Source organism: Periophthalmus magnuspinnatus, chromosome 17 (genome assembly GCF_009829125.3).
Source record: "Periophthalmus magnuspinnatus isolate fPerMag1 chromosome 17, fPerMag1.2.pri, whole genome shotgun sequence".
NCBI lineage: Eukaryota > Metazoa > Chordata > Actinopteri > Gobiiformes > Gobiidae > Periophthalmus > Periophthalmus magnuspinnatus.
In genome coordinates, this window is record NC_047142.1 from 29,333,770 (window position 1) to 29,359,547 (window position 25,778).

General features: G+C 41.1%; 1 protein-coding gene across 1 annotated transcript in view; it reads right to left on the reverse strand.

Moving 5' to 3' along the window:
• Nucleotides 1-2,587: 2,587 nt before the first annotated feature.
• kirrel1b (kirre like nephrin family adhesion molecule 1b) overlaps nucleotides 2,588-25,778 on the reverse strand; it is a 167,216-nt gene continuing 144,025 nt past the window's right edge. Inside the window, exons 8-15 of the mRNA XM_055228473.1 lie at nucleotides 24,135-24,262; nucleotides 23,553-23,679; nucleotides 20,270-20,370; nucleotides 11,550-11,766; nucleotides 9,399-9,506; nucleotides 5,065-5,192; nucleotides 3,736-3,810; nucleotides 2,588-3,190 (exon numbers count right to left, since the gene is read on the reverse strand). Of these exons, the coding sequence (XP_055084448.1) occupies nucleotides 2,588-3,190; nucleotides 3,736-3,810; nucleotides 5,065-5,192; nucleotides 9,399-9,506; nucleotides 11,550-11,766; nucleotides 20,270-20,370; nucleotides 23,553-23,679; nucleotides 24,135-24,262 (1,487 nt within the window). The remainder of the gene's footprint in view (nucleotides 3,191-3,735; nucleotides 3,811-5,064; nucleotides 5,193-9,398; nucleotides 9,507-11,549; nucleotides 11,767-20,269; nucleotides 20,371-23,552; nucleotides 23,680-24,134; nucleotides 24,263-25,778) is intronic.

Consider the following 25,778-nt stretch of genomic DNA (forward strand, 5'->3'; position numbering starts at 1 on the left):
AGATCGAAGATGGCGGAACCTCAGAGGTAGAGGTAGGTTTGCTTTCTAAAGTAAATTCTCAATAATTGTATAACTTTTGATGGCTTATTAATGAGGGAGTTACCATTAAATCTATAACTGTCATGAAAAAGGCATATCTGATATTTGGTGTTTAAATAGTGTTTTTACTGCCATTCAATTGGGAGAAAACTTTAACCAACTTAGATTTCATTTGGTAGATATTTTCTTGTTCCCAAAAGTCAAAGGTTGCAAACTGGAAGGTTACCATCTGAAGAAAAATGAAGTGGAAGTACTAGAAAAGTTTTGGCGTAACAAATTAGAGGTACAGTGGTCCCTCACTATATCGCAGTTCACCTTTCGTGGTCTCACTGTTTTGTGGATTTTTTTTTTTTTTTTTTGTGCAATTTAGCATGTTTGTTTTTTTTTTCCATCCATCCATCCATCCATTTTCTTCCGCTTATCCGGGGCTGGGTCGCGGGGGCAGCAGTCTAAGCAGGGACTCCCAGACTTCCCTCACCCCGGACACGTCCTCCAGCTCCTCCGGTGGGACCCCAAGGCGTTCCCAGGCCAGCCGAGAGACATAGTCCCTCCAGCGTGTCCTGGGTCTTCCCCGGGGCCTCCTCCCGGTGGGACATGCCCAGAACACCTCCCTAGGGAGGCGTCCAGGAGGCATCCTGAGCAGATGCCCGAGCCACCTCAGCTGGTTCCTCTCAACGTGTAGGAGCAGCGGCTCTACTCCGAGCTCCTCCCGTGTGACCGAACTCCTCATCCTATCCCTAAGGGTGCGCCCGGCCACTCTGCGGAGGAAGCCCATTTCAGCCGCTTGTATCCGCGACCTTGTCCTTTCGGTCATTACCCAGAGCTCATGACCATAGGTGAGGGTAGGAACGTAGATTGACCAGTAAATCGAGAGCTTCGCCTTTGGGCTCAGCTCCTTCTTCACCACAACGGACCGATACAGCGACCGCATCACTGCAGACGCTGCACCGATCCGCCTGTCAATCTCCCGCTCCATCCTTCTCTCACTCGTGAACAAGACCCCGAGATACTTGAACTCCTCCACTTGGGACAGAGACTCACCACCCACCCGGAGAGAGCAAACCACCTTTTTCCGGTCGAGAACCATGGCCTCGGATTTGGAGGAGCTGATTCTCATCCCAGCTGCTTCACACTCGGCTGCAAACCGCCCCAGTGCCTGTTGCAGGTCCTGGCTCGAAGAAGCCATCAGGACAACATCATCTGCAAACAGCAGAGATGAAATCCTGTGGTTCCCAAACCAGACCCCCTCCGGCCCCTGGCTGCGCCTAGAAATTCTGTCCATAAATATAATGAACAGAACCGGTGACAAAGGGCAACCCTGGCGGAGTCCAACATGCACCGGGAACAGGTCTGACTTACTGCCGGCAGTTTTTTTTTTTTTTTTTTTTTTACAGTGTATGAACGTGCATTGTGTTCTGCGTCCTGATTGGCTAAGGGACTGTAGACCATTGTCCATCAAACTCCTCTGTGCCGTGTCTCCTGTACAGTACAGAATGTGTTCAGACAAATTTATGTAACTTTTTACTTACATTTGACAACAGATTTTGTCTATTATGTTGGATACATTATTTACTTTCTTCATAATAACATTGGTTCCTACTTATTGTTGCGGTACAGTGCATTTGAGGACCGCACCAATAAAAATGTAACAGGGTGCGCACGAGATGAGATGAGTTAAGTTGTTGAATAAAGATGAGCTGTAAGTGTCCTGCTGTGTTGGTCTATTTAAGCAAAGAAGACAGTAAGAATATACATAATATTAAATCTAACTGTGACCTGCCAAACCACAGCCTCAAGAGACTGAGAACAATATATTAGGGTCAAATTTACATAAATGTTGGATCTCAGTGTGACTCTTAACTGCTGTATGTTTGCAAGTTTACTCCCTGATAAAACCCACACTGTCGATGAAACGCTTTGGACTTAAGGACTGGACTTTCTCTGCACGGAGAGGCGCCTCTGCAGATAACACTGGAGCAGAGGCACGAGAACAACACATTTAAAGAGATCATTGAGGAAGAGAGAGATAATATACAAAGGTTTGAACTTTGAGAGTGTTTAAACAAGAGAGAAATGTGAGAAAATGCCTGTGTGAGAAAAGTGTATGCCTGTGTGAGAAAAGTGAAAAGTGTGTGGTGACGGGTTTTACAACAAAAAACATATATATATAAATAGTAAAAAATAAAGCTGATACTAAGCGGATTTCACCTATTGCAGGTTATTTTATAGAACATAACCCCCGTGATAAACAAGGGACCACTGTATAAGTGATCCAAAAATGATGAATGATCGCCACTGTTTTTTTTTTTTTTTTTGAAGATATGCAAAATTTGAATAAAAGACCTACTAAAAAAATTATGCACATTTCTGATGAAGAACCATAATATTATTAGAATATTGTCAGTAGATAATTGCAAATATCATTATACACATTTATGTCAAAATCAGCCATCTCTATAAAGAATAAATCGTACATAACAAAAGCCAATGCACCAGTGACACCCCGCCCCGCCTCTTTGCATTAGCTTCTTTCACACATGAGCCTCTTTCACACATGAGTCTGCATCCTCTGTGTGTGCCGGGAGGAGTAGTCCGACTGCGGAGATGAATAGGAAAAACGCGTGTTGCTTCCGTACTTCCCTAACCCCGTCTCCGGGCTCTGTTGACCCGGCGACGGTCCCTGCCCTCCCCCCTGCCCGGTGGGGTACATCTCATACCCCTCCTCTATGGTCGGAGCAAAGCCCATCCTGTAGGTGGCGTACTGAGCCGGGTATCCATAGTTATCGTATCCCATTTGAGCGGAGGTTTCCATGATTCCGCAGTCTCCCGAATAGTCCGAAGGCGATGGGAGCACGGGTGGCTGCTGACTTTGCGGAGCTCGGGAGTAGGTGTTGAAGTGAGCGTAGGTTGTGTGGGAGATCCGGGAGGGGGGACGCGGGTCGTAGCAACCTGCGCGGGACCCAGGCATTCCAGTGGGGGCCACAGCTCCGGTGGGGGCTGCCTGGGGACTGCTGGTGGAGGACGGCCCAGCGGAGGGGCCTGTGGACGGGTTGGGAGATCTGAACTCGCCCTGGTAGTGAACGGTGCGGGACTGAGGGCGGGCGTCCTCGTGGGTGGTGGCGCGGACGTTGTAGTAGCCGTTGGTTGGGTCCTTGGGAAATAGAAGATAGAAAATGAGATTTTGATCTTAGAAAAAGTAGAATTCCAGCTTTTGTCAATTAAAGTGATGTCAAATCTAAATATTCATTTTGATTTGAAAGACAGGTGCACTTTACTGCCCTTATATGTGCTTTGCATTTGACCCATCCTTCAATGCCACTGGGGCAACCTGTCAGGGGAAGTGGGATCTTGAGCTAGTCTTGGTCAGGACTCTGTCTTGATGTCTTGGGTTGATGAACCGGAGTGAAACCCACCCAGACACAGAAAGAACATGCAAATATGCTTGAATAGCTTTGGCTACCAGTGGGTTTCAGGATGATGAAATAATGGGACCACTGTCAGCATTTAAAACAAAATATTTTATCTTTTGAAAGGAAATTTTGCATCACTTGAGGAAAAATTCCAAACCAAACTCCACGCCAGTTGATAGTTGATAGGAATAGTTTCAATTCAAAATAAATGATGACAGGACCCATAACACCATGCTTTGAATATACTGGTGTCTTATACTGTATGTAATGAATGATAAAGCCTCACCTTTAGTTCATACTCGTCGCGGGACTCTCCTTCACTGCGGATCTCCTGTTTCAGGTCCATGTCGTCTTTGAAGGGCTGAGTGGAGGGAGAGAGGGAGACAGAGGGCAAAAACTAAAGCATTGAACAACAAGACACGGACACAAGCAGGGAACAAAGGAACAAACAAAGGAGGAGAGAGGAGGAGAAAAGCAGGGAACATGGGAACCAACAAAGGAAAAGAGTGGAGGGAGGAGTGTGAGTGAAAGGAGGAGAGAGCCATGGAACAGACGAACCAACAAAGGAGGAGAGAGGGAGGGGGAGGAGAGAACCAGGGAAGGAGAAAAGGAACCAAAGAGGTGGAGGAGAGAGGAGAAGAGACTTGAGAAGAACAGACACTGCACTGGAGAGAAAGAGAGAGAGGGGCTGGGTTATCGGTGTTCTGGTGAGCTACGGCAGCCACGGCTGCTCCAAACGTGGACATCAAACTGCATCAGTGTTTAGGCCTCGGTCAGACTGCATGCAACTGCTGAGACCGCAAGAACTCTGGCCCTCTTAAGGTTATGAGAGTAGATCAGACTGGGAGCACTGTGGAGAAGGCAAATGTGCTGCTGTCCAGGCAGTAGCCCTTATTCTCACATGTGGTCTCACATGTGCAGCTTTAAAAGCCTGTGAGTACTAACTTTGTACAGCAAGATGGATTCTTGTGATATTTTTGCGTTCACAAACTCACGAGAATCCATCTCCCATTAGCGCCATGCGGCCACTGGTTGGTGGACCAATCACAGCGCAGGATTATGGTTTATGTGGAAGCCAAAGACTTACCAAGACAAACATGGCAGAACAGAGAGATGTACTTTTTTTTTTTTTTTTTTTGCAAAAATACAAACTATTTTCTGTTTGAAAAACATGCAGAGGCTTTGTGCATTTGTGCTTTTATCTAAACTGGACTGAACTCAAGTTCTGCTGTTGTGACACAGATTCTGAAGGTTTTACCTCAGCTGACTGCATTCTTCTTTGCATTTTGATTATTTCTGATTAAGCTTAAAACTGATTCACAAAGGTAGAGCTCAGCTTTGTCTGAAATTTAGTTTTGCTTCAGAGAAAACTATTAAACAGTGAACATGTTAAAGCTTGTTTTGAGATTGTTCTTGTGTTGTTTTGAGATTGTTCTTTCAGGGTGATTATTTGAGGAACTTGAGAACTCAAAAGAACCCACCAGGCCAAAGGAATATAAGAGAGTGTGTTAATACCTGTATTTCTCTCCACCGCCCCCTGGAGCCTCACAGAGATATAACTCATACTCCTCCCTTCTGCCCCCTGGTGTCTCAGAGGGAGAGGGGTATAACTCACCGAATACATGGCCTTGACCATCCTTGTTGCCGTGGAGACGTTGGTGGACTCCTCTTCCAGACTGTGGCTCTCTTTGTTCACTGTCTCCACTTTAATATCGGGTTTGCCAAGCGTGACCCCGCGCCGACCTAAAACACAGACATCATCATACAGACCGCTATAGTCAGGGGTCAACACGGTGAACCAGACAGGTGTAATGTCAGTTTTTCAGCCAGATGCCCTTCCTGTTATAATCTATTCTTCATTCTTGTCCATGGACACAGCTGATATGCTTATGAACAAGACACACTGTTAATGTGAACCCACTCAGACACAGGGGGGGACATGCAAACTCCACACTGACAGGCCTGAGCGACCCGGGGATTTAACCCCAAACCTTTTTGATGTGCAGTGAGCTACTACTACTACTACTACTACTACTACTACTACTACTACTACTACTACTACTACTACTACTACTACTACTACTACTATTACTACTACTACTACTACTACTACTACTACCGCTACTCTCAATTCAAAATATTAAAAGTAAATAATGAGATTAAACTACATCCACTAACACATTACTACTACTACTATTACTACTACTATTGTGGTGCTAGTAAAGCAGTAATATATGTAATAATCAAAATACTTCTGCCATACTACTACTGCTACTACACTACAAATATTACTTTTGTGAACAGTCCTCTTTCTTTCCTCCACAAAAACAGATAAATCATTTAAAAGTGATAGATTTTAAATTAACTATTTCTTATCCTGTTACTGCTACTACTATGGTTCTAGTAGGGATAGTACAACAGAAGTAGTAGTAGTAGTAGTAGTAGTAGTTGTAGTAGTAGTAGTAGTAGTGAATCAAATCACACTTTGATCTTCAACTTTGCGACAATGTCTGCTCAGATGGTCAATTTGGCAACAAACAGGTTATTTTCCTGACATACTCTTAATCTTTCTGCATTTTTATTGGCATTGTGAATGATTGTGTATCAGCCAACAACTTCCCTAAGCCCACTCCACATTTAAGCTCTCCAGGCCAAGTCCCGCTGCTCCTCCACCGGGACGTTCCCCTCCTTCTGGGCACCCTGCCTAGAAGCTCACACCTCTCCACCTGAGCGAGGCAGGATTCTCTGGCAAATAACTGCATGCTGGTGTCAACCATGAGCCATAGCTTTCTTTTTTTCACTGGGTTACTCTGGGCTAGAATCTAAAAAACAGTAGTAGTAGTATTGCCTTCCTTTAAACTGTCATCTTGACTAACAATCCTCTTCTCTCCCTCCCACAAAAACAGAAATGCTTTAAAAGTGATATATTCCAAATGAACCCGCTCTTATCTCCCGGCCCTGTGTTTGTCCCTCTCTCTCTCTGCAAAGGCGTGGGGCTCAGTGACAGCGTTATCAGCCACAGAGCAGAAAATCTACTGCTCTCCCCCTCCCATCCTTCGGGAGCGCTGCCAGTCTCCCCCATTGTCTCCCCAAACGTATTATCTGGCTCCCAAAGAAGAGCAGAGTGTGTGTGCGATTCGTAAATGTTGATTGACTTGCCGTGGGCTGTTGAAAAAGGAAAAATAAAACATTTAGGAACGTATGGCTTCTATAGTATGTATTATTCAAACTACTATAACTGCTTGGACACCTTACAGCCTGAAATGATGCATATGCATAGAAAACAAGCAGGGCTGGAAAGTAACACATGGACTTCAATAATCTGGTAATGAACTTTTATACACCTGCACCTGGTTTTAATACTTTTAAATGGACTTTTGTACTTATTTGTTTTTTTTTTGTTTTTCTGTGTTTGAAAAGGGCACCCATGAAAAAGAGAATCTGAGTTCAGTCATTGGGTTTCTCTGTCTAAATAAAGATAAAATAAATAGAATATATAAAAGCTAATGATAATGCAACTTATATAATGCATTGTATTTATACGGCGCCTTCTAGACACCCAAAGTGTTTCACAGTGCATTATTCACTCCACACTCAGTGGTGGTAAGCCACTATTGTAGACACAGCTGCCCTGGGGCAGACTGGCAGAAGTGAGGCTGCCAATCTGCTCCAATGGCACACACACACCACATTCATACTATGCAATGTGGCAGTGCCTTGCCTAAGGACACAACGACAGAACTTGATCAAAGCAGGAATCGATCCTTTGACCTTTGGGTATGTACAATTTTAGCCATGTAATTGTAATAAGTTACATTTTAAAGTGGAATAAGTTAGTGTCACTTGTCCCAATCAATTTAAAGCCACAGTATGTAACATTTTAGCCAACAAAATAGATAACAAAACAACACTTTTTCTCATCTTGGATGTTTTTATTGCACAGTGTGTTTTTTTACTGGGGGCTTGCATCTCCACAAACCTGACTCTTATTTGACCTGGAGGAGGGCCTCCTCCTGCTTGGTTCCATGGGAGTGTTTCTTTGGGTAATCTTCCACCGTGTCACATAAAACTTATCTATCCCCATGAAGAATGTTCTGAAACATGATTTGGACTTTGTCATATTCATAAAATCATGCAGAAGATGTGCCACTTTCAGAGAGTTACATACTGTAGCTTTGATTCAACTTTAAACTGATTCATCAGCTAAGATTGCATTAAAGAATGATCTAAAATCAGCGTTAAAATTTGTACTTTAAATAGTATTTTTCATGTGTACTTAACTTAAGTTTTGTACTGCTTTTACTTATCTAGCTGTTCTTCTACTTTTAGATCGAAGTTGGATGTGTAGCATATTTAATAGCTGGCCAATACATAACAGACAAAAGCACAACACTTTCTTCTTTAAACATTTGCAAAACAGAACAGGAAACATAACAACCGGAGCATTTAAATCCAACATTTCTCAGCCTACAAAGCCTGTTTTAAATGCTCTATTTTCCATCTCGGCTCCTCTGTTTGGCATCAGCGTAGAAAAGCGATTTATTAAAGAAATTACAGCTGGATTTGATGCGAGCTGAGAGAAAGGAGACACTGAGTGGGTGGAGGAGGAGGCGTATTCATTTCTAAACAGCTCCTATTCATTTGTACTGTGCTCATTTGAATGCTGCTGGTGTATGGAGGACGTCTATGGAGGATTTTTATGGAGGATCTAGTGGAGTAATGTGGACTGATGGACACACAGACAGAAGAGCTGGACAATCAGTTCCCACGTCCCTGTTTTACCAAACCGAAGCCAGGACAGAACTAGGACTGACCCAGGACTAAACCAGGTCTAAAACATGCCTAAATTTGTAATAAGGCAAGACTAAAACCAGTCAAAACCCAGACAAACAAGGACTGTAACAAAACTGAACCAGGCCTAAACCAGGAATGAACCAGGGCTACCTCAGGACTATACCAGACCTAAACTACAGTAAAAAAAAAAAAAAAAAAAGGACTCATTATTAACACCTAGAATTAAACCAAGATCTAAACCAAAACTAAAAAAGATCTAAACCAAGACTAAACCAGACCTAAACCAAGACTAACCCAGATCTAAACCAAGAATAAACCAGATCTAAACCAAAACTAAACCAGTTCTAAACCAAGAATAAATTTGATCTAAACCAAAATTAAACCAGATCTAAACCAAGGCTAAACAAGATCTAAACCAAGACTAAATCAGATCTAAACCTAGACTAAACCAGATCTAAACCAAAACTAAACCAGATCTAAACCAAGGCTAAACCAGATCTAAACCAAGATTAAGCCAGATCTAAACCAAGAACAAACCAGATCTAAACCAAGACTAAACCAGATCTAAACCAAAACTAAACCAGATCTAAACCAATACTAAACCAGATCTAAACCAAGACTAAACCAGATCTAAACCAAGACTGACCCAAATCTAAACCAAAACTAAACCAGATCTAAACCAAGGCTAAACCAGATCTAAACCAAGAATAAGCCAGATCTAAACCAAGAATAAACCAGATCTAAACCGAAACTAAACCAGATCTAAACCAAGACTAAACCAGATCTAAACCAAGGCTAAACCAGATCTAAACCAAGGCTAAACCAGATCTAAACCAAGACTAAACCAGATCTAAACCAAGATTAAGCCGGATCTAAACCAAGACTAAACTCCAGAGTTGAGCCTTCTCTTTAGCACATTTTGCACAATAGTTGCTTCATGAACACTTTATCATAACTACACTATTGACAGATTGTTTATTAAGCCTGAGAATTAAGAATGATTTAGGCGAGGTTATGAGTTCATGCATTGTTCTATGACGTGTTTTCCTAAAGCGTGATCATGGGAGTATGTTTATATTGTCTTATCCATGGTTTTGTTCATGACTAATGCTTTATAAATAACATGGACCATATCCAGGTGAAGACTACACTCACTGCCTTTCTTCTGACGGTACAGGAAGTATCCCAGAGCCAACAGCAGTAGGATGAGGAGAAGGGAGGAGCCAACTGTTCCCCCGGCGATGATCCCCACGGGGACGGTCTCTGAGGGGGAGACAGAGGAGAGAGAGTTAAGAGACAGATGTGAGTAGTTTATTTAAAGGTGCTATGTGTAGTTTTATGCCCAAAAAGGCCAAGATATTTATGCTTATTTTAAATTTTTATGAATCTAGGATGGAGCGTGAGATTGACAGGCGGATCGGTGCAGCGTCTGCAGTGATGCGGTCGCTGTATCGGTCCGTTGTGGTAAAGAAGGAGCTGAGCCGGAAGGCGAAGCTCTCGATTTACCGGTCAATCTACGTTCCTACCCTCACCTATGGTCATGAGCTTTGGGTAATGACCGAAAGGACAAGATCGCGGATACAAGCGGCTGAAATGGGCTTCCTCCGCAGAGTGGCCGGGCGCACCCTTAGGGATAGGGTGAGGAGCTCGGTCACACGGGAGGAGCTCGGAGTAGAGCCGCTGCTCCTACACGTTGAGAGGAACCAGCTGAGGTGGCTCGGGCATCTGCTCAGGATGCCTCCTGGACGCCTCCCTAGGGAGGTGTTCTGGGCATGTCCCACCGGGAGGAGGCCCCGGGGAAGACCCAGGACACGCTGGAGGGACTATGTCTCTCGGCTGGCCTGGGAACGCCTTGGGGTCCCACCGGAGGAGCTGGAGGACGTGTCCGGGGTGAGGGAAGTCTGGGAGTCCCTGCTTAGACTGCTGCCCCCGCGACCCGGCCCCGGATAAGCGGAAGAAAATGGATGGATGGATGAATCTATATCTGTACTGACAAGTTTATTGACACTTTTCCTCTGCACTGTGACTGCCCCTTTAAGACAATCAGCTTCATTTCATTTTGAGTGATCAGGTCCAATTTTCCACAAAAACTATGATGTTTGTGTGTTCTCCATGACGACCTGTTAGAACTGTTCCAGAGTCACCACTGAAGCAAACCAGAAGATTTTTATAATTGGCTGAACTCACAGCTGCTCTTCTCAGCCCTCTACTGTCTGCACACAGTTAAGTTTCATTAGTGCATTGCCTCCTGTCCAACCTTTTCACAATAAAGTTCTTTCTGCAGATGTAAACTCTGGAACTTTTATGTTGAAAGTACCACGGAAAGCATTTAGTTGTTAACTGCGGAAATGTAACATTGCAGAAGTGTCGAAACTTTTGCAAGAAAACAAAGAAGATGGGACATAGATGAAACACAGATGGGACAAAGATGAGACTTAGATGGGACAAAGATGGGACAGAGATGGGACAAAGATGGGACAAAGATGGCACATAGATGGGATAAAGATGGTACATAGATGGGACAAATATGGGACAAAGATGGGAATAGATGGGACAAAGATGGAACAGAGATGGGACAGGAGGGATCATAGCACCAGGATAGATTGCTCCTTCAGCTCCCGATCTGCACTACTGGGGCCATCAAAAGAAAACTAGTTATTTCAATAAAGTTTTTAATGAACGCAAGTCCGGCAGAGAAAGGGAAAAAAGTAAAACACACACATTGAAAACAAGAAAACAGCAGAACTGCACATCACTGCCCAGCACCATCAGCCCTGTCTGCGTCTAATTATAAAGCATTTTACTGTCCAAGTATCAGGAATTGTGCTGTTAGCATGCTAATTGCGTTACTATGATGGGAAAACTCCACACCGGTCTCTGAAAGTTGTGAGAAGAGCTTATAAATTCATCACGGTGAATAATTAGTGGTAGAATGCATAAGGTATTTGAGGGGTAACTTTGATCCACTGCACACATTTGATTTAAACGACAATCTCAACGTGAAAGTGAAGCACGCTGGGAAAACAAGGCACGTCTCCTTAGTGCACGTATATAAAAGACTAAGGACTATTATTTCACTCGTGATATGAAAGACATGGATTTTTTATTAGGAAAAATATAGCCTGTATGATGACTAATCGTAAAAATCACAATATATTTGCTCACAATGATCATAACACTAAAATGTGATATTGTGACATCCCTACATGATGGTATCAGCAGCACATTGATGAGTGTGAGTAGAAGCACTGGTATTGACGCATTCCTACAAAATATTTAAGTCAACAAAAATAAGAGTGTCCATACCCCTCTCCTCCAGAGTGATGATCATGGTCCCGGGGCCAAATGCATTCCAGGCGGTGCAGTTGTACGGAGAGTGGAAGTCTGACTCCATTACGTTGTTTATGGTGAGCGTGGACAGCACAGCGCCCCCTTGTGTGGGAGGTTTGCTTTGCTCCACAGTGTAGCGCTCCATCAGGGTCCCCTTCTCCTTCTCCCACACGTTTTCCTTCCACGCCCATACCTGAAACAAGTTTTATATGTTTTTGTAATCATGACTTAATTTGGCGGGATAATACTTATTGTAAATCTGTATCTTTGTGAAGAAAAAGAAGCTCTGAGTTCTAAAACTGAATCCCTATCTCATCAATGCACATCCAAAAATGCAGGGACGTTTTACACACAAGTAACACAATTTTTTGATAGTTCAGTTACCAAAATAAAAGTGTTTGTATTTGATAGTATTTTTATTTAAGTATTGTGTAAATTAGACAAGCTTTGGCTCTGTTTACAGTTGCACCTCATGTTAATTGCTGTTGATGACTGCGCTCTGGTCTCTGAAAGTTCTGAAAAGCGCTTACAAAGTCATTGTGGTGAATAATTAGGATGTTCAGAATGCATAAGGTAAGTGAGGAAAAACTTTGGACCACTGCAAACTGTTTAAAATGAACTAGTTCTGTTTTTCATGTTTATAAGATGGTAAAAATCAGATCCAACAGTGCTTATGTCTACATATCTGAGTAAACTAACATCAACCATTAACCGCCATGACATCACGTCTCCTCTGTAAGTTATTCTAAGTTCACCTTTGGGAGTCCATCCTGCTGATTTCATTCAAATTCTGCAGTTTAGTATGCTCTTAATGCACTCCCCACCGCAGGAACAACTCACGAGAGGCCTGGTACATTAAGACTACACCTGCAGTACAGCCAAACCACACTCTCCTCTTCAGATCTGCTGAGCTCAAATGAAGCCTGTTCAAAATGAACCAGGGGCTATCAAATATACATGGACCTTATGTCTAATGTGCCACTTCACCTGGTTTGGTGTCTGTACATGTAGAGAGATGAGCAGCAGCCAAAAAATATACTGAAAAGTCAAAAGTATTGATAAAAGGTCACATTTTTATACTGCTCTTTTTCACCTTTAAGTCACTCAAGGCTCTTTACATCAAGGAACCACTCACACATTCATACACTAGTGTACACAGACCTTGCGGGCGAGGTGTGTTAAGTGTCTTGCCCAAGGACACAACAACAGTATTCATCTGTGGGAGCTGGAATTGCACCGCCAACCTGTAGATCAGCAGATCTCACTAATCAACCAATATATAATAAACAAAAGTATTTCAGAAATTATAACTCATTTAATTAAAGGTCCACAAATGTTTTCTCCGTGTGTCTGTGCAAAATGTGTCTTGCCCCAGTACAGATATATTGAATAAGCAGCTATTGAGGTCAAAATATGTCCTCTGTGTGCATGAGGTAAGTGAGGAATAACTTCGAACCATTGCAAACGGTTTTAAATGAACTAGTTCTGGGGTTTTTTAAGATTGTAAACTTCAGGTACAGCGCCTGCAACAGTTTGGTAATCTGATTGATATTCTGTGTTAACATACAGGACATTCAAAAATGTTAAATACGCACTATGTAACTTTTCTAACAGGAAGTCTGCTATGTGCGTGTCTCCATGAAGGTGTTCCACAGTACAGTAATCACAGGTGTTTATACCACTTAAAAATACCTTGAAAAACATGCATTCTCACTGTTAGCAGGCTCATCTCTCCACAGATTCAACCTGTAACTTGGCTTCATGGTATCAGCAACTGCTTGTTCCTACGGGGAGTTTAATACCATACTATAGAATCTATACTATACTCTTGGATCTTACTGTATAGAGCAGCTTTATCTGAACACCCCTCCTGATCTCTGCAGAAGTCGTCACAGGATCCTCTGTCTTAAAGCACATGTGCTCGAAATGCTAAAGCTGCAATGTGGAACCTGCTATGAGGGAGTTCAAATGGAGCAGTTTTTTGAAGCCCCTGTACCAAATTTTTCCGCTGTGTGCTGCTTGCATCTAATTATAATTCTATTTATTACACTGCAGGTTCGCCTCTCAATAGATCAGACCTATTACTTGGTGGGATGATATTAAATCTAACTGTAACCTGCCAAACGACAGCCTCATGAGACTGACAACAATATATTAGAGTTACATTTACATAAACGTTGGATCGCAGTGTGACTCTTAAAGTGCTGTATGTTTGCAAGTTTTCTTCCCGACAAAACCCACAATGTCGATGAAACGTTCTGCATCGACAAATTTTTTGCAACACATTTAAAGAGATCATCGAGGAAGAGGGATATAATATATGAAGGTTTGAACTTTGAGAGAGTTTGAACAAGAGAGAAATGTGAAAAAAATTTAATGCCTTTGTGAGAAAAGTGTATAAAGTGTGTGGTGAGGGGTTTTACAGCAAAAAACATAGAATAATTGTAAAAAATTCTCGGATTTCACCTATTGCTGGTTATTTTGTGGGAAAGTAACCCCCGCAATAAACGAGGGAACACTGTACCCCTATTATTAGAATATTAAATTGTCCCAGTAGTAGTAGTATTTGTAGTAGAAGCAGTAATATTAGCAGTAGAGGTAGTAGATATGATGCAAATGGAGCAGTTTTTTGAAGCCCCGTTTAAAATGAAATGTTCAGTCTCCATTTTTTCAAGACATGTTTTTACTGCAGGTTTGCCTCTCCATAGATCACACCTATTATCTGGTGGCATCAACTGTGTGTCTCCATGGAGATAGATGAGTCTAATACTATACTGATGAACTTTTTATGTGCTTATGTTACTAAAGCCTATAGTATTCAGTCCCATCAGCATCAGTTGTAGTTAAGTCGTATCTGATTCCATCTCCTGATCTCTGCAGAAGTCCTAACAGGATTCTCTGTGTTAAAGCGCGTGTGCTCGGAATGCTAAAGCCGGACTCTGGAACCTGCTCCGAGGAAGTGCAAATGGAGCATTTTTTACAGCCCCTCGGAGGGAAGACTTCAGAGCACACTAAAACACCAGCACTGTGCTTAGACTGAGAAACTCTGAACATGAAAATACAGTGATATAGTAGTTTGAGATGGAGTACTTAAAATGGACTCTAGAAAAATGCTGCTACTTCAAAATGTACAGGTTCCAAAGTATAGAGCTGTTTGGAACAGTTCTGTTTAACTACTACTAAAACTTCTACTACTTCTACCACTACTACTACTATTGGTGTACCCCTATTATTAGAATATTCAATTGTCCCAGTAGTAGTAGTAGTAGCATTCGTAGTAAAAGCAGTAATATTAGAAGCAGTAGAGGTAGTAGATATGGTAGTAATAGAAGAAGACATAGTAGTAGGGCTGTAGCAGTAATATTGGCAGTAATAGTACTAGTAGTTAAGAAGGAAGTATGTAGCTGTTTTGATTAGCAGTGCTGTTTTACTGTAACTTACTACTACTAATGCTACTGTCTATTATTAGAATATTCAATCGCCACAGAAGTAGTAGTATTTGTTAGTATTTGTAGTAAAGCAGTAATATTAGCAGTAGTAGTAGCAGTGTCTAGTTGCATATGTATATTACTACAATGCTTAACAGTACTTAAAAAAAATACTGCTATATTTGTCAGCATTAATGATGCACCTAGTAGTAGTAGTAGTAGTAGTAGGAGTGGTAGTAGTTTGTGTAAAAGAAAAAGTAGTAGGGCAGTAGCAATTGTAGTAATAGTGATTCTAGCAGTAGCAGTAATATAGTAGTAGCAGTGATATTGGTAGTAGTATTGGTAGTAATATCAGTCGTATTAGGGCAGTACCAGTTGTAGTAGTAGTAATTCTATGCCTGTATATAGTAGTAGGGCAGTACCAGTTGTAATAGTAGTAATTCTATGCCTGTATATGGTAGTAGGACAGTACCAGTTGTAGTAGTAGTAATTATATGCCTGTATATAGTAGTAGGGCAGTACCAGTTGTAGTAGTAGTAATTCTATGCCTGTATATAGTAGTAGGGCAGTATCAGTTGTAGTAGTAGTAATTCTATGCCTGTATATAGTAGTAGGGCAGTACAAGTTGTAGTAGTAGTAATGCTATGCCTGTATATAGTAGTAGGGCAGTACCAGTTGTAATAGTAGTAATTCTATGCCTGTATATGGTAGTAGGACAGTACCAGTTGTACTAGTAGTAATTCTATGCCTGTATATAGTAGTAGGGCAGTAGCAGCAGACATAGTAGTAGTAGTAGTAGTATTTGCAGTTATATTTTATTATTTTTCTGAAAGTTGGGAAAAACACTTATAAACTCATCATTGTGAATAATCAGGATGCTCAGAGTGCATAAGGTCAGTGAGGAATAACTTTGAACCACTGCAAACCGTTTAAATTGAACTTCTTCCGTTTTTCATGTTTTAAGACGGTAAAAATCAAGTACAGCTCCTTTAATTTAGGCTAGACTTATTGTTCCGCTATCCACAATAAATGTCTTTAAATGTTAAATAGGCCTTATCCAATTCCTTTGCACCTCTGAAATCACATGGAGCTTTTTAAAAACCCAAAAGGAGCAGAATTCTCCACATTTCACTGCCGATGATCCAGAAATGTGTCGTCTGCGCCGCATAAACCAGGGCTTTAGAGGCTGCGGTGATACAGAGCCCAGAGCGGTAAATAGGATCTGACTGTTCGGGGGTTTGAAATATGGAGAGGCAGTTTGCAATAGAGGAGATGAGAGAAACAACAAGACAGAAACAAGAGCTTATAATAGGCTGGCATTAATGCGACACCATACTTTAACTTGCACTGGAGTAATATTTTATTGCTTGTAACATTATTTTTACCGTCTTAAAAATGTAAAAGCGGTTTGCAGTGTTCCAAAGTTATTCCTCCCTTACCTTATGCATTCTGACCATTCTAATTATTCACTGCAATGAGTTTATAAGCTGGGCGCGCCCTTAGAGATGGCGTGTGAAGCTCGGAGTAGAGTCGTTCCTCCTACACGTGCTCAGGATGGATGAATGGATGGAGTTTCTAAGCTTTTTTCAGAACTCTCACATACCCAAGTGGAGTTTGCCGTCATGGTCATGCTAACAGCGCACTTCCTGATTATTGGACAATATACAACACTTTATTTATTATTAGATGCAGACCTGGCAAAGTAGTTTTGACCTCAAGAGCTGCTTACACGATATATCTGTACTGGAGCAAGATCAATTTTGCTCAAATACATGGAAGTAAAATGCGTACTGGCCCTTTAACAGCGCTCTTATGGGCTCGATGCGACAGCATGCAGCGACACTCATCGCATAGGCTTTAAAATCGAACACACAGGCAGCAACAAACTGCAGCGACTAGCGGCAGCTTGTCACGTCGCACTCTGTTCCAGAGCAGATCGCGAGCCTCCTACACGTCTGATTGGCTGTTTATTTGGAGGGAATTTTGAGGTTAATAGCGGTAGATGGGAAAAAGACGCTAAAATGAAATCTCGTAAAGTTTTGCTTCATTTGACTAAAATATTACAACTGGTTGCACTCTACAAAACTAAAAAAAAAAAAGTGATCCTGGGTCCACCCTATTCTGCAGTCTATTCATCAGTCTTTAATACATTTATTAAAGACTGATTAGCCTCCATAAATTTATCTGAATTAACAAATTTGAGCATGTTAACTTACCACTCATATTCACCCTGGCACCAACGAGTTCCCAGGCAGCTGCTTTTTTATGATATATCTCGGTAGTCTCTTTGAGATGTCAAAAAAGAATTGGGAAATCCGACACTGTGAGTATAATTTTCTCCTCCTGATGTTTCTGAAGTGGACATGCATTGGCTCGTCAATCAAACTCTCGCTGATTGGCTGTTGTGCAGGCGACAGCGATAAAAGTAGAACATTTTTCAGCTTTCATTAGGCCCGCGTGTGAACGTCAACATGCACGAGCGCAAGGTTTTCACGTGCATGACTTTCGCTTGTCGTGGAAGTGAGAGAGACGAGCGATTTTCGCAGTGTCGCACAGGTACCATTGAAAATAAATGGAGAGCGAGCAACGTCGCTCCCCATGTGTCGAGCCCGTTATACTGCGTTCAGTCCGCAGCGTCAGAAAGTATCAGAATGTATTGCGTTTTTACATGAAGCACAATTGGTTGCAGAGTTACGGTGTCGCTCTATAGTTATAATCTCTGATGCTTGTGGATCATTATGTTTTCATTTGGACATTTTAAATCACAATATTCATGTAAAACAGGGGCGTCAAACTCATTTTCCCAAAGGGCCACATCAACAAAATGGTCACTCTCAAAGGGCCAGATGTAACCAACTGTAAGATAAATGTCACTAAATGTAACCAAATTGAATGTAAAATAAATGCAACTACTTTTGAATCTTGTTAATTAACCGTTTCTATATTTATTATGTATTCCAGTTACAAATATTGCATAGGATTTGCATAGATATGAAAATGGCTGTTTAACTGTGTATCTAATGATAAACTGACATTTTAAAACAGTCATACCTTTTAATTTACTTTGTCGCGGAGCACATAAAATGACGTGACGGGTCGCATTTGGCCCACGGGCCTTGAGTTTGACATATGTGATGTCAAACGACTTAATAAAATAAACACAAAAGCGCCGTGGAGCCTGCATCTCTTCTGTCTGTGGATAATGCTACTAGGCAGCGGGATATTTTTTTGATTTGTACCAAAACGACTACACGCCGCCGCCAAATCCTATGAGTATCACCAAAAAATGAAATTGGAGAACAAGTAACTAAAGAGCAGTGTTGGCGTGTACCGTGGCAGTGAAAATGGGGATTGATCTGCAACATGGCGTCTTGAAAATAAGTGATTAAAGACTAAACTCAAACATGAATCACTCCAAATACAACTTCAGAGGCTCAGTGAGAAGTGGAGACAAGTGTAATGTGGTTAAAGGCTCTGAAAAGTGGATTTTGCAGAATACGTCTGCTTTAAGTTTTCACGTCAGAGTTGTAAAATTGGAACTTTTGGTGAAATTCACTATGTATCTACGAGCCTCAAGTGTCTATCTCAAATACAAAGGTCCCACTGGAGGCGTTTGGCACAATTTTGAGGCTTGAGATCTGAAAGTAAAAAGTTTTGCTTCCTCTTCCCACTGTGAGGACATCTACAGTGACAAGCTTCATGTTCACAATATAAAATTATTTGTGTTGCTTGTACGGGGCAAACTAGTGACGGAAATTCCTTCTCTTTATGAAATCTGAATCTTTTGGATCCGTTCATGTCAAAGACTGATTTCAAAATACTGGCTATTTTTATATTTATTTATACGAAGTCAAGCATGAGAACTCATTTATCTGTTATTACGATGTTTAAATATGTCTTTGTGCATAAATCTCTCACTCGTGTCGCCTGCTCTTCTCCGTAGCTGATTCTTATGCTGGTTCAGGATAAAAATGCATACAAATTTGGAAAAAAAAAGATTTGATTCTTTTTAAAAATTCAATCCCATTCCACCCGTTCACGTTAAGGAACCGTTCAAAAGAGCCGAACGTCACATCGGAAGTACAAATGTGACACATGTGTGGGCAAGGTTTATTATGTAAGCATTTTGTACTCAAAGTTTTCATGAATAAAAAAGGGCTATTTTTGTCCCACATAGACCAGGATGAAACCAGGACATAACAGGACTACACCTGGGCTCACACCACAGACTGTATTTATAAATGGACATAGCTAAACCTGCTAGCTGCCGTGTTCCAAACAGGGAAGTGATCATGAGTGCACTTCCAGCTCCATTAAGTCTGGCTTCAATTCACTTTCTATTGAAAAACTGCAGCCCCTCTCTCTGTAACTACTGCTGTCAGACTGTCATTTTGATCTTAAAATGTTCATATTAATCATATTTTTATTTCCATATCGTGTCCGTAACTCAAGATATGAGCATTAACCCTTTAATGACTGAGCGCATTATAGACCAGTGTATCTCACCTAGACTTTTATTTATTTATTGCCTTAAAAGTCATGTTAAAGGAAGTATCAGAATGTACTGCATTTTTTTCACACAACTACCTCTATTTCACATATTCATCTCTATTTTTACTTTGACGCATCGAATAACTGACAGGGAAAATCCCCGTGGCACTTGTGCTCTGATTGGTCATCTGCAAAGGACAACATAATATTTAAAGAGCACCATGCCTCTGATTTGAGCCGCCGTTTGAATTTACATGAAGCACAATTGGTTGCAGAGTTACGGTACAGGAAAGTCTACAACCGCGCTCTACCGGCAACAGTAGCATCCGACACAACAGAGTTAATAACCGACAAATCAAGAGCCTCCTTTCCTCGAGGTCACTCCCGCTAGCGTTAGCAAAAGGTTTGATTGACAGTGTTGCTAAGCGCCCTCTCCCTGCTAAACCAACGGTGCGGGCGGGAAGGGGCGTTACCGTCAACAGCCTCGCTCCTGATTAGCCCTTTGGTTGCTATGATACTCACGGTCGCAATTCCTACTATGTAATTTAGCTCCAAATTAGCCGCTATAACTGCTAGCCTCGATGAGCTTCATGTGACTAGAGCTGTGGGCGACGTCAGACTCGCTTAGTCCACTTCTTTACACAGTCTATGGCTCAAACCAAGCACACAGTCCAAACTAGGACTGTGTAAATGGGCCAGGTTGACAGTTACATTTATAACAATGAAACATTTTAAAGTTGTCAATATAAATACTCATGTAGCAGTTACAGAACTCACGATCTTATCCGGTGGAGGAGTGCTGGCGATGTAGCACTTGATCTCTCCTCTCTCCCCGCGGACGGCGTACTGCACTGGGTCACTGGAGATGATCGGAGGACCTGCTCAAATACACAGCAAAGGAAGCCAAAAGACAGGAAAAATCGTTCAAAATAGAGAAACAGAAGATAAGATATATAAACATAAGACAAATGTACAATAATCTGACTTTTGGAGCATTTAATTAATCGTTTGATGTTGGATAAAGTGTATTCCGTCACATTCGTACGGCTTGTGTCTGTAATATAATGTGATCTGATTATGAAATACAAGGCAGCAGATGGGACGTTCTTTTAGCAGATGTTTCATAAAGACAGTTTAATGGCGGCTAAATTAAAGCAAATGGAAAGATTTATTTTAATTTTGATTTTAATTAATCCAGCGACATCCCCATGACTTGTTGGTCTATGGATTTGTTTGATTAAAAAAGCACAGCATGGAATTTTTCTGGTTACATCTCTCTTGTCTCCATGAAAATCTTATTGCTTTACTTTGAATGTCCCGCAGTATGGCATTAAACATATACATCTTGCATTTATTCAATAACAGGTGTTTTTATTCACTAGATAATCCCTACACAGATCTGACCTGTAACTTTGCCTGATGGTGTCACATGCTTATCTACTTCGAGATAAGTTTAAAATCGGACTGCGGAACATTCCAGGAAAGTACGATGCAAACGTATCTCCATGGAAACAAGCAGCTGATGTTTCCAGGCCAGGTTACGGGTAAGAGCTTTGGAGAGGTGACTCTGCTCACAGTAAGAATGCATGTTTTCAGTGGATTAGCTAAGAATTAAAAAACCTGTTACTGAATAAATGCATGGCTTACAAGTTTAATACCATACTGTGGAACATTCCCAGAAAAGCAATAACATCTACATGGTGACAAGCTAGTGGGAAACCCAGTTCAAGAAAGGTTACACCGTACACCTTTAAGTTGTTTCTATTCTTGCTGCTCTCCTTTCCATATCAGTTAGAAGAAACTACAACTGTGTCTGATCCTACAAAACTACACCAATCAGACAACTTTCTATACTCGATTACTTTTATTTTCCCCTCCTCATAAAACTAAAGTGCAGATCGTTCAGAGCTGTGGACAACTGCGGACCGTAGTTGTAGTAGTAGTGGTAGTAGTAATTCTAGCAGTAGCAGGAGCTGTAGTAGTAGCAGTTAATGTTGTAATTGGGTAAAAGTAAGTAGCTGTTATAGCAAAGACAACTACTGTACTTTAACTTCTGCTACTACTGATAACCCCTATTATTCAATTGTGACTGTTAATAGCAGTAGTTGTAGTAGTTGTAATTGTAGTTGCAGTAGTAATACTAGTAGTTGTTGTAGTAGTATTTGCAGTTGTAGTTGTAGCAATTGTAGTAGTAGTAGTAATAGTAGTAGTTGTTATTGTAGTAGTAGTAGTTGCACTTGTAGTTGTTGTAGTATTTGTAGTAGTTGCAGTTGTAGTAGTTGTAGTAATTGTAGTAGTAGTAGTTGTAATTGTAGTTGTTGTAGTTGTTGTAGTAATTGTAGTAGTAGTAGTTGTAGTAGTTGTAATTGTAGTAGTTGTAGTAGTAGTAGTAGTAGTTGTAGTTGTAATTATAATAGTTGTAGCAGCAGTAGCAGTAGTAGTTGTAGTTGTAGTAGTAGTTGTAGTTAAGTAGGTAAAGTATGTAGCTGTGATAATTAGTGGTACTGTTTTAAAGTGACTATAAAGCAGTAGTAGAGGTATTTGTAGTAACTTACAAAAAGGTTACCCAGTGCACCTTTAAAGCCATTCTCTATTCTTGCTGCTCTACTATTAGTAAATTATATTAGTAAAGACACAGGAGACAAATTATACTGCATCGTCTGATCCTACAAATCTAGAACAATCAAACAGCTTTCTGTATTACTTTTTGCTTTGCCTCCTCATAAAACTACACTTGAGGGCAGATCATTCAGAGCTGTGAACGACTTGGTTGGTTGGCTGGTTTTCTTGTAGCGCAGTTGAATTTATGGAGAAAATGGCCTCTCCCTGTTCCAAAAGTTCAGCGTTGACATATTTGCTTTGGCTCTGGTTTGGCCTGAGGAATGAGCCAGAGGTACGGGGTCAGAATAGGGACAAATTTAATCAGGGCAGGTCCCTCCTCTGTGTACAGTGGTACATTTATCATGGACCAAAGAACATGCAATCGACTGGATCAAAATAAGATACTGGAGACTACAAACGTCAAGCACTGTGAATAATTACTTACTCACAGTATATTAATATGCAGTATAGTACTGATACTCACTAAGGCTGTTAGTCCGGTTTGAGTCCTGATTTAGAGATGATTTAGTCCTGGTTTAGTGCTGATTTAGTGCTGGTTTAATCCTGGTTTAATCCTGGTCTAGTCCAATCTGGTTTAGTCTGGGTTTAGTCCTGGTTTAGTCCTGGTTTAGTCCTGGTTTAGTCCTGGTTTAGTCCTGGTTTAGTCACGGTTTAGTCACGGTTTAGTCCTGGTTTAGTGTTTAGTGGCTTTTAGTGGGTTTAGTCCTGGTTTAGTGCTGGTTTAATCCTGGTTTAATCCTGGTCTAGTCCAATCTGGTTTAGTCTGGGTTTAGTCTGGGTTTAGTCTGGGTTTAGTCCTGGTTTAGTCCTGGTTTAGTCCTAGTTTAGTCACGGTTTAGTCCTGGTTTAGTGTTTAGTGGGTTTTACAGGGTTTAGTCCTGGTTTAGTCCTGGTTTAGTGCTGGTTTAATTCTGGTTTAATCCTGGTCTAGTCCAATCTGGTTTAGTCTGGGTTTACTCCTCGTTTAGTCCCGGTTTAGTCCCGGTTTAGTCCTGGTTTAGTCCTAGTTTAGTCACGGTTTAGTCCTGGTTTAGTGTTTAGTGGGTTTTAGAGGGTTTAGTCCTGGTTTAGTGCTGGTTTAATTCTGGTTTAATCCTGGTCTAGTCCAATCTGGTTTAGTCTGGGTGTAGTCCTGGTTTAATCCTGTTTTAATCCTGGTCTAGTCCACAGATTTAGTAGAGGACTAAATTGTGACAAAGCCACCAAGGCTAAACCAGGACAAAAAAGACTAAACCAAGACTAAGTCAAGACTAAACCAAAACTAAACCAGGACTAAACCAGAACTAAACCAGGATTAAACCAAGACAAAAGCAGAACTAAGGTAGGACTAAATCAAGACTAAACCAAGGCTAAACCAGGACTAAACCAGGACTAAATCAAGACTAAACCAGGACTAAACTAGGACTAAACCAGGACTAAAATCAGTCTCGTGTCTTACCGTTGACAGTGAGTGTAACCTCGGTCTCTCCCACTCCGATTCTTGGTACGATGGCTTTACATACGTACTGCCCTGCGTCCGACTGGCTCACAGACTTCAGGTACAGCTGATTATTATTGCTCAACACCTGCATAAAAACAAACAAAAAAACAAAAAAAACAAGGACAAGGCATTTATTTAGAATCTGTAGAAACCCAAAACATTTCTCAACAGTTTATTAATCATTCATATATGACTGATCAAGACATGGCTCCCATTCTCTACCACCAGCCTCTCCTTTCACCACCATACACACAAATGCTACTTTATTTTATCATTTCAAAAGGCAAACAAATACAGTGGTTCGAGTGTTGGTCCCCTCAACCCGAAGGTCGTTCTGTCATTGTGTCCTTAGGCAAGACACTTCACCCACATTGCCTAGTATGAAAGTGGTGTGTGTGTGAATGATTGGGCACACAGCATACTCTGAGGTGAGGAGTCAGATCTTTGAGACTGTTAAAAGAAGAGAAGGTCTAAACCATGTCTAAACCAGGACTAAACCAGGACTTAACCAGGACTAACCCAGTCTCGATGGGGTCTTACCATGCTGGAGCTCTTCTTGGTCCAGGTTAGGGTGAGGGGAGGGTTTCCAGACCATTTACAGTTGAGAGTCACGTCTGAATCCACATCCACAGTGACGGGACGCGGCTCTACCACCAGAATCGGACCGACTGATACACAAACATATGGAGCAGATTAAACAGGCTCTTAGGACAGTAGGGCAGTAGGAGTAGCAGTAGCCATAGTAGTATTAGTAGTTGCAGTTTTAGTTAAGAAGGAAAAAGAATGTAGCTGTTTTGATTAGCAGTACTGTTTTACTATAACTTACTACTACTAATGCTATAGCCCTATTATGACAATATTCAATTGTCCCAGTAGTAGTATTATATGTAGTAGAGCAGTAACATTAGCAGTAGATAAAGCAGTTGTACAAGATAGACATAAACGGACTCTCCAAAATGCCTCACTTCAAAATGTGCCAGTTCAAGATGGAAAACTATGTAGCTGTTATGATTAGCAGTACTGTTTTAAAACAACTGTAACTACTACTACTTTTGCTATACCCCTATTGTTAGAATATGCATTTGTCAGTGTTAACGTAGTACTAGTAGTAGTAGTAGTAGTAGTAGTAGTAGTAGTAGTAGTAGTAGTAGTAGTAGTAGTAGTAGTAGTAGTTGGTGTATAAGCAGCTCTGGTGGTCAAAGCATGACTGCTCTGTTCTGTCTGCATCAAATTATAAACCGTTTTATTGTATGAGAATCAGGAAGTGCATGGCTAGCATGCTAGTTGGTATTAACATTACCACGATGGCAAAACTCCGCTCTGGTCTCTGAAAGTTCTTATAAACTCTTATAAAAGCGCTTATAAACTCATCATGGTGAATAGTTAGGATGCTCTGAATGCATAAGGGAAGTGAAGAATAAATTTGGACCACTGCATATGTTTAAAATGAACTAGTCCTGGTTTTCACACAAAAAAACCTGTAAAAATCTGGTACAGTGGCTTTAAATGAATTACTGAATAATACATGAGCAATATGCCGTATTTCCCCGACTATAAGTGGCACTTTTTTCATAGTTTGTCAAGAGGTGCGACTTATACTCAGATGTGACTTATATGTGAAATTATTCAAATATATAAGTTTACATCTTCATTATTGTCACACTGAGAACTGTGCGAGGCACTCTAGTCTTGTGCCAGTGTGACAGACACACAGAAACGGCGCTTTATCTATCCTTGGAGCAGGTGGAGTTGCTCAGAAGCGACACCGAGGATGAAGAATTCAGTGGATTTATTGATTTGGAGTGAGATCCAGATTAAACTTGTTGCTTGTTTTTTATTCTTTATTTATTTGATTAACTGTTAATATCTTACATTAACAAACCAGACACGTGTTCAGTTCTGTCTATGCTTCATGTAGCTGAATAAATATAAATGTGTTACGTTAGCGTGATGTACTGATATTCAGCCTGTCATTCTATAGTTTATTCTTATTATTATAACTTTCCTTTAGAGATAAAATGTCTGTTCTGTTTCCCTCAGAAATGTAACTTATAGTCCAGTGTGACTTATATATGTTTTTTCTTCATTATTATATATTTTTTGACTGGTGCGACTTGTACTCCAGAGCGACGTATAGTGCAAAAAATACGATAAGCATATTTAACCCAATGGAAGACATTTTTG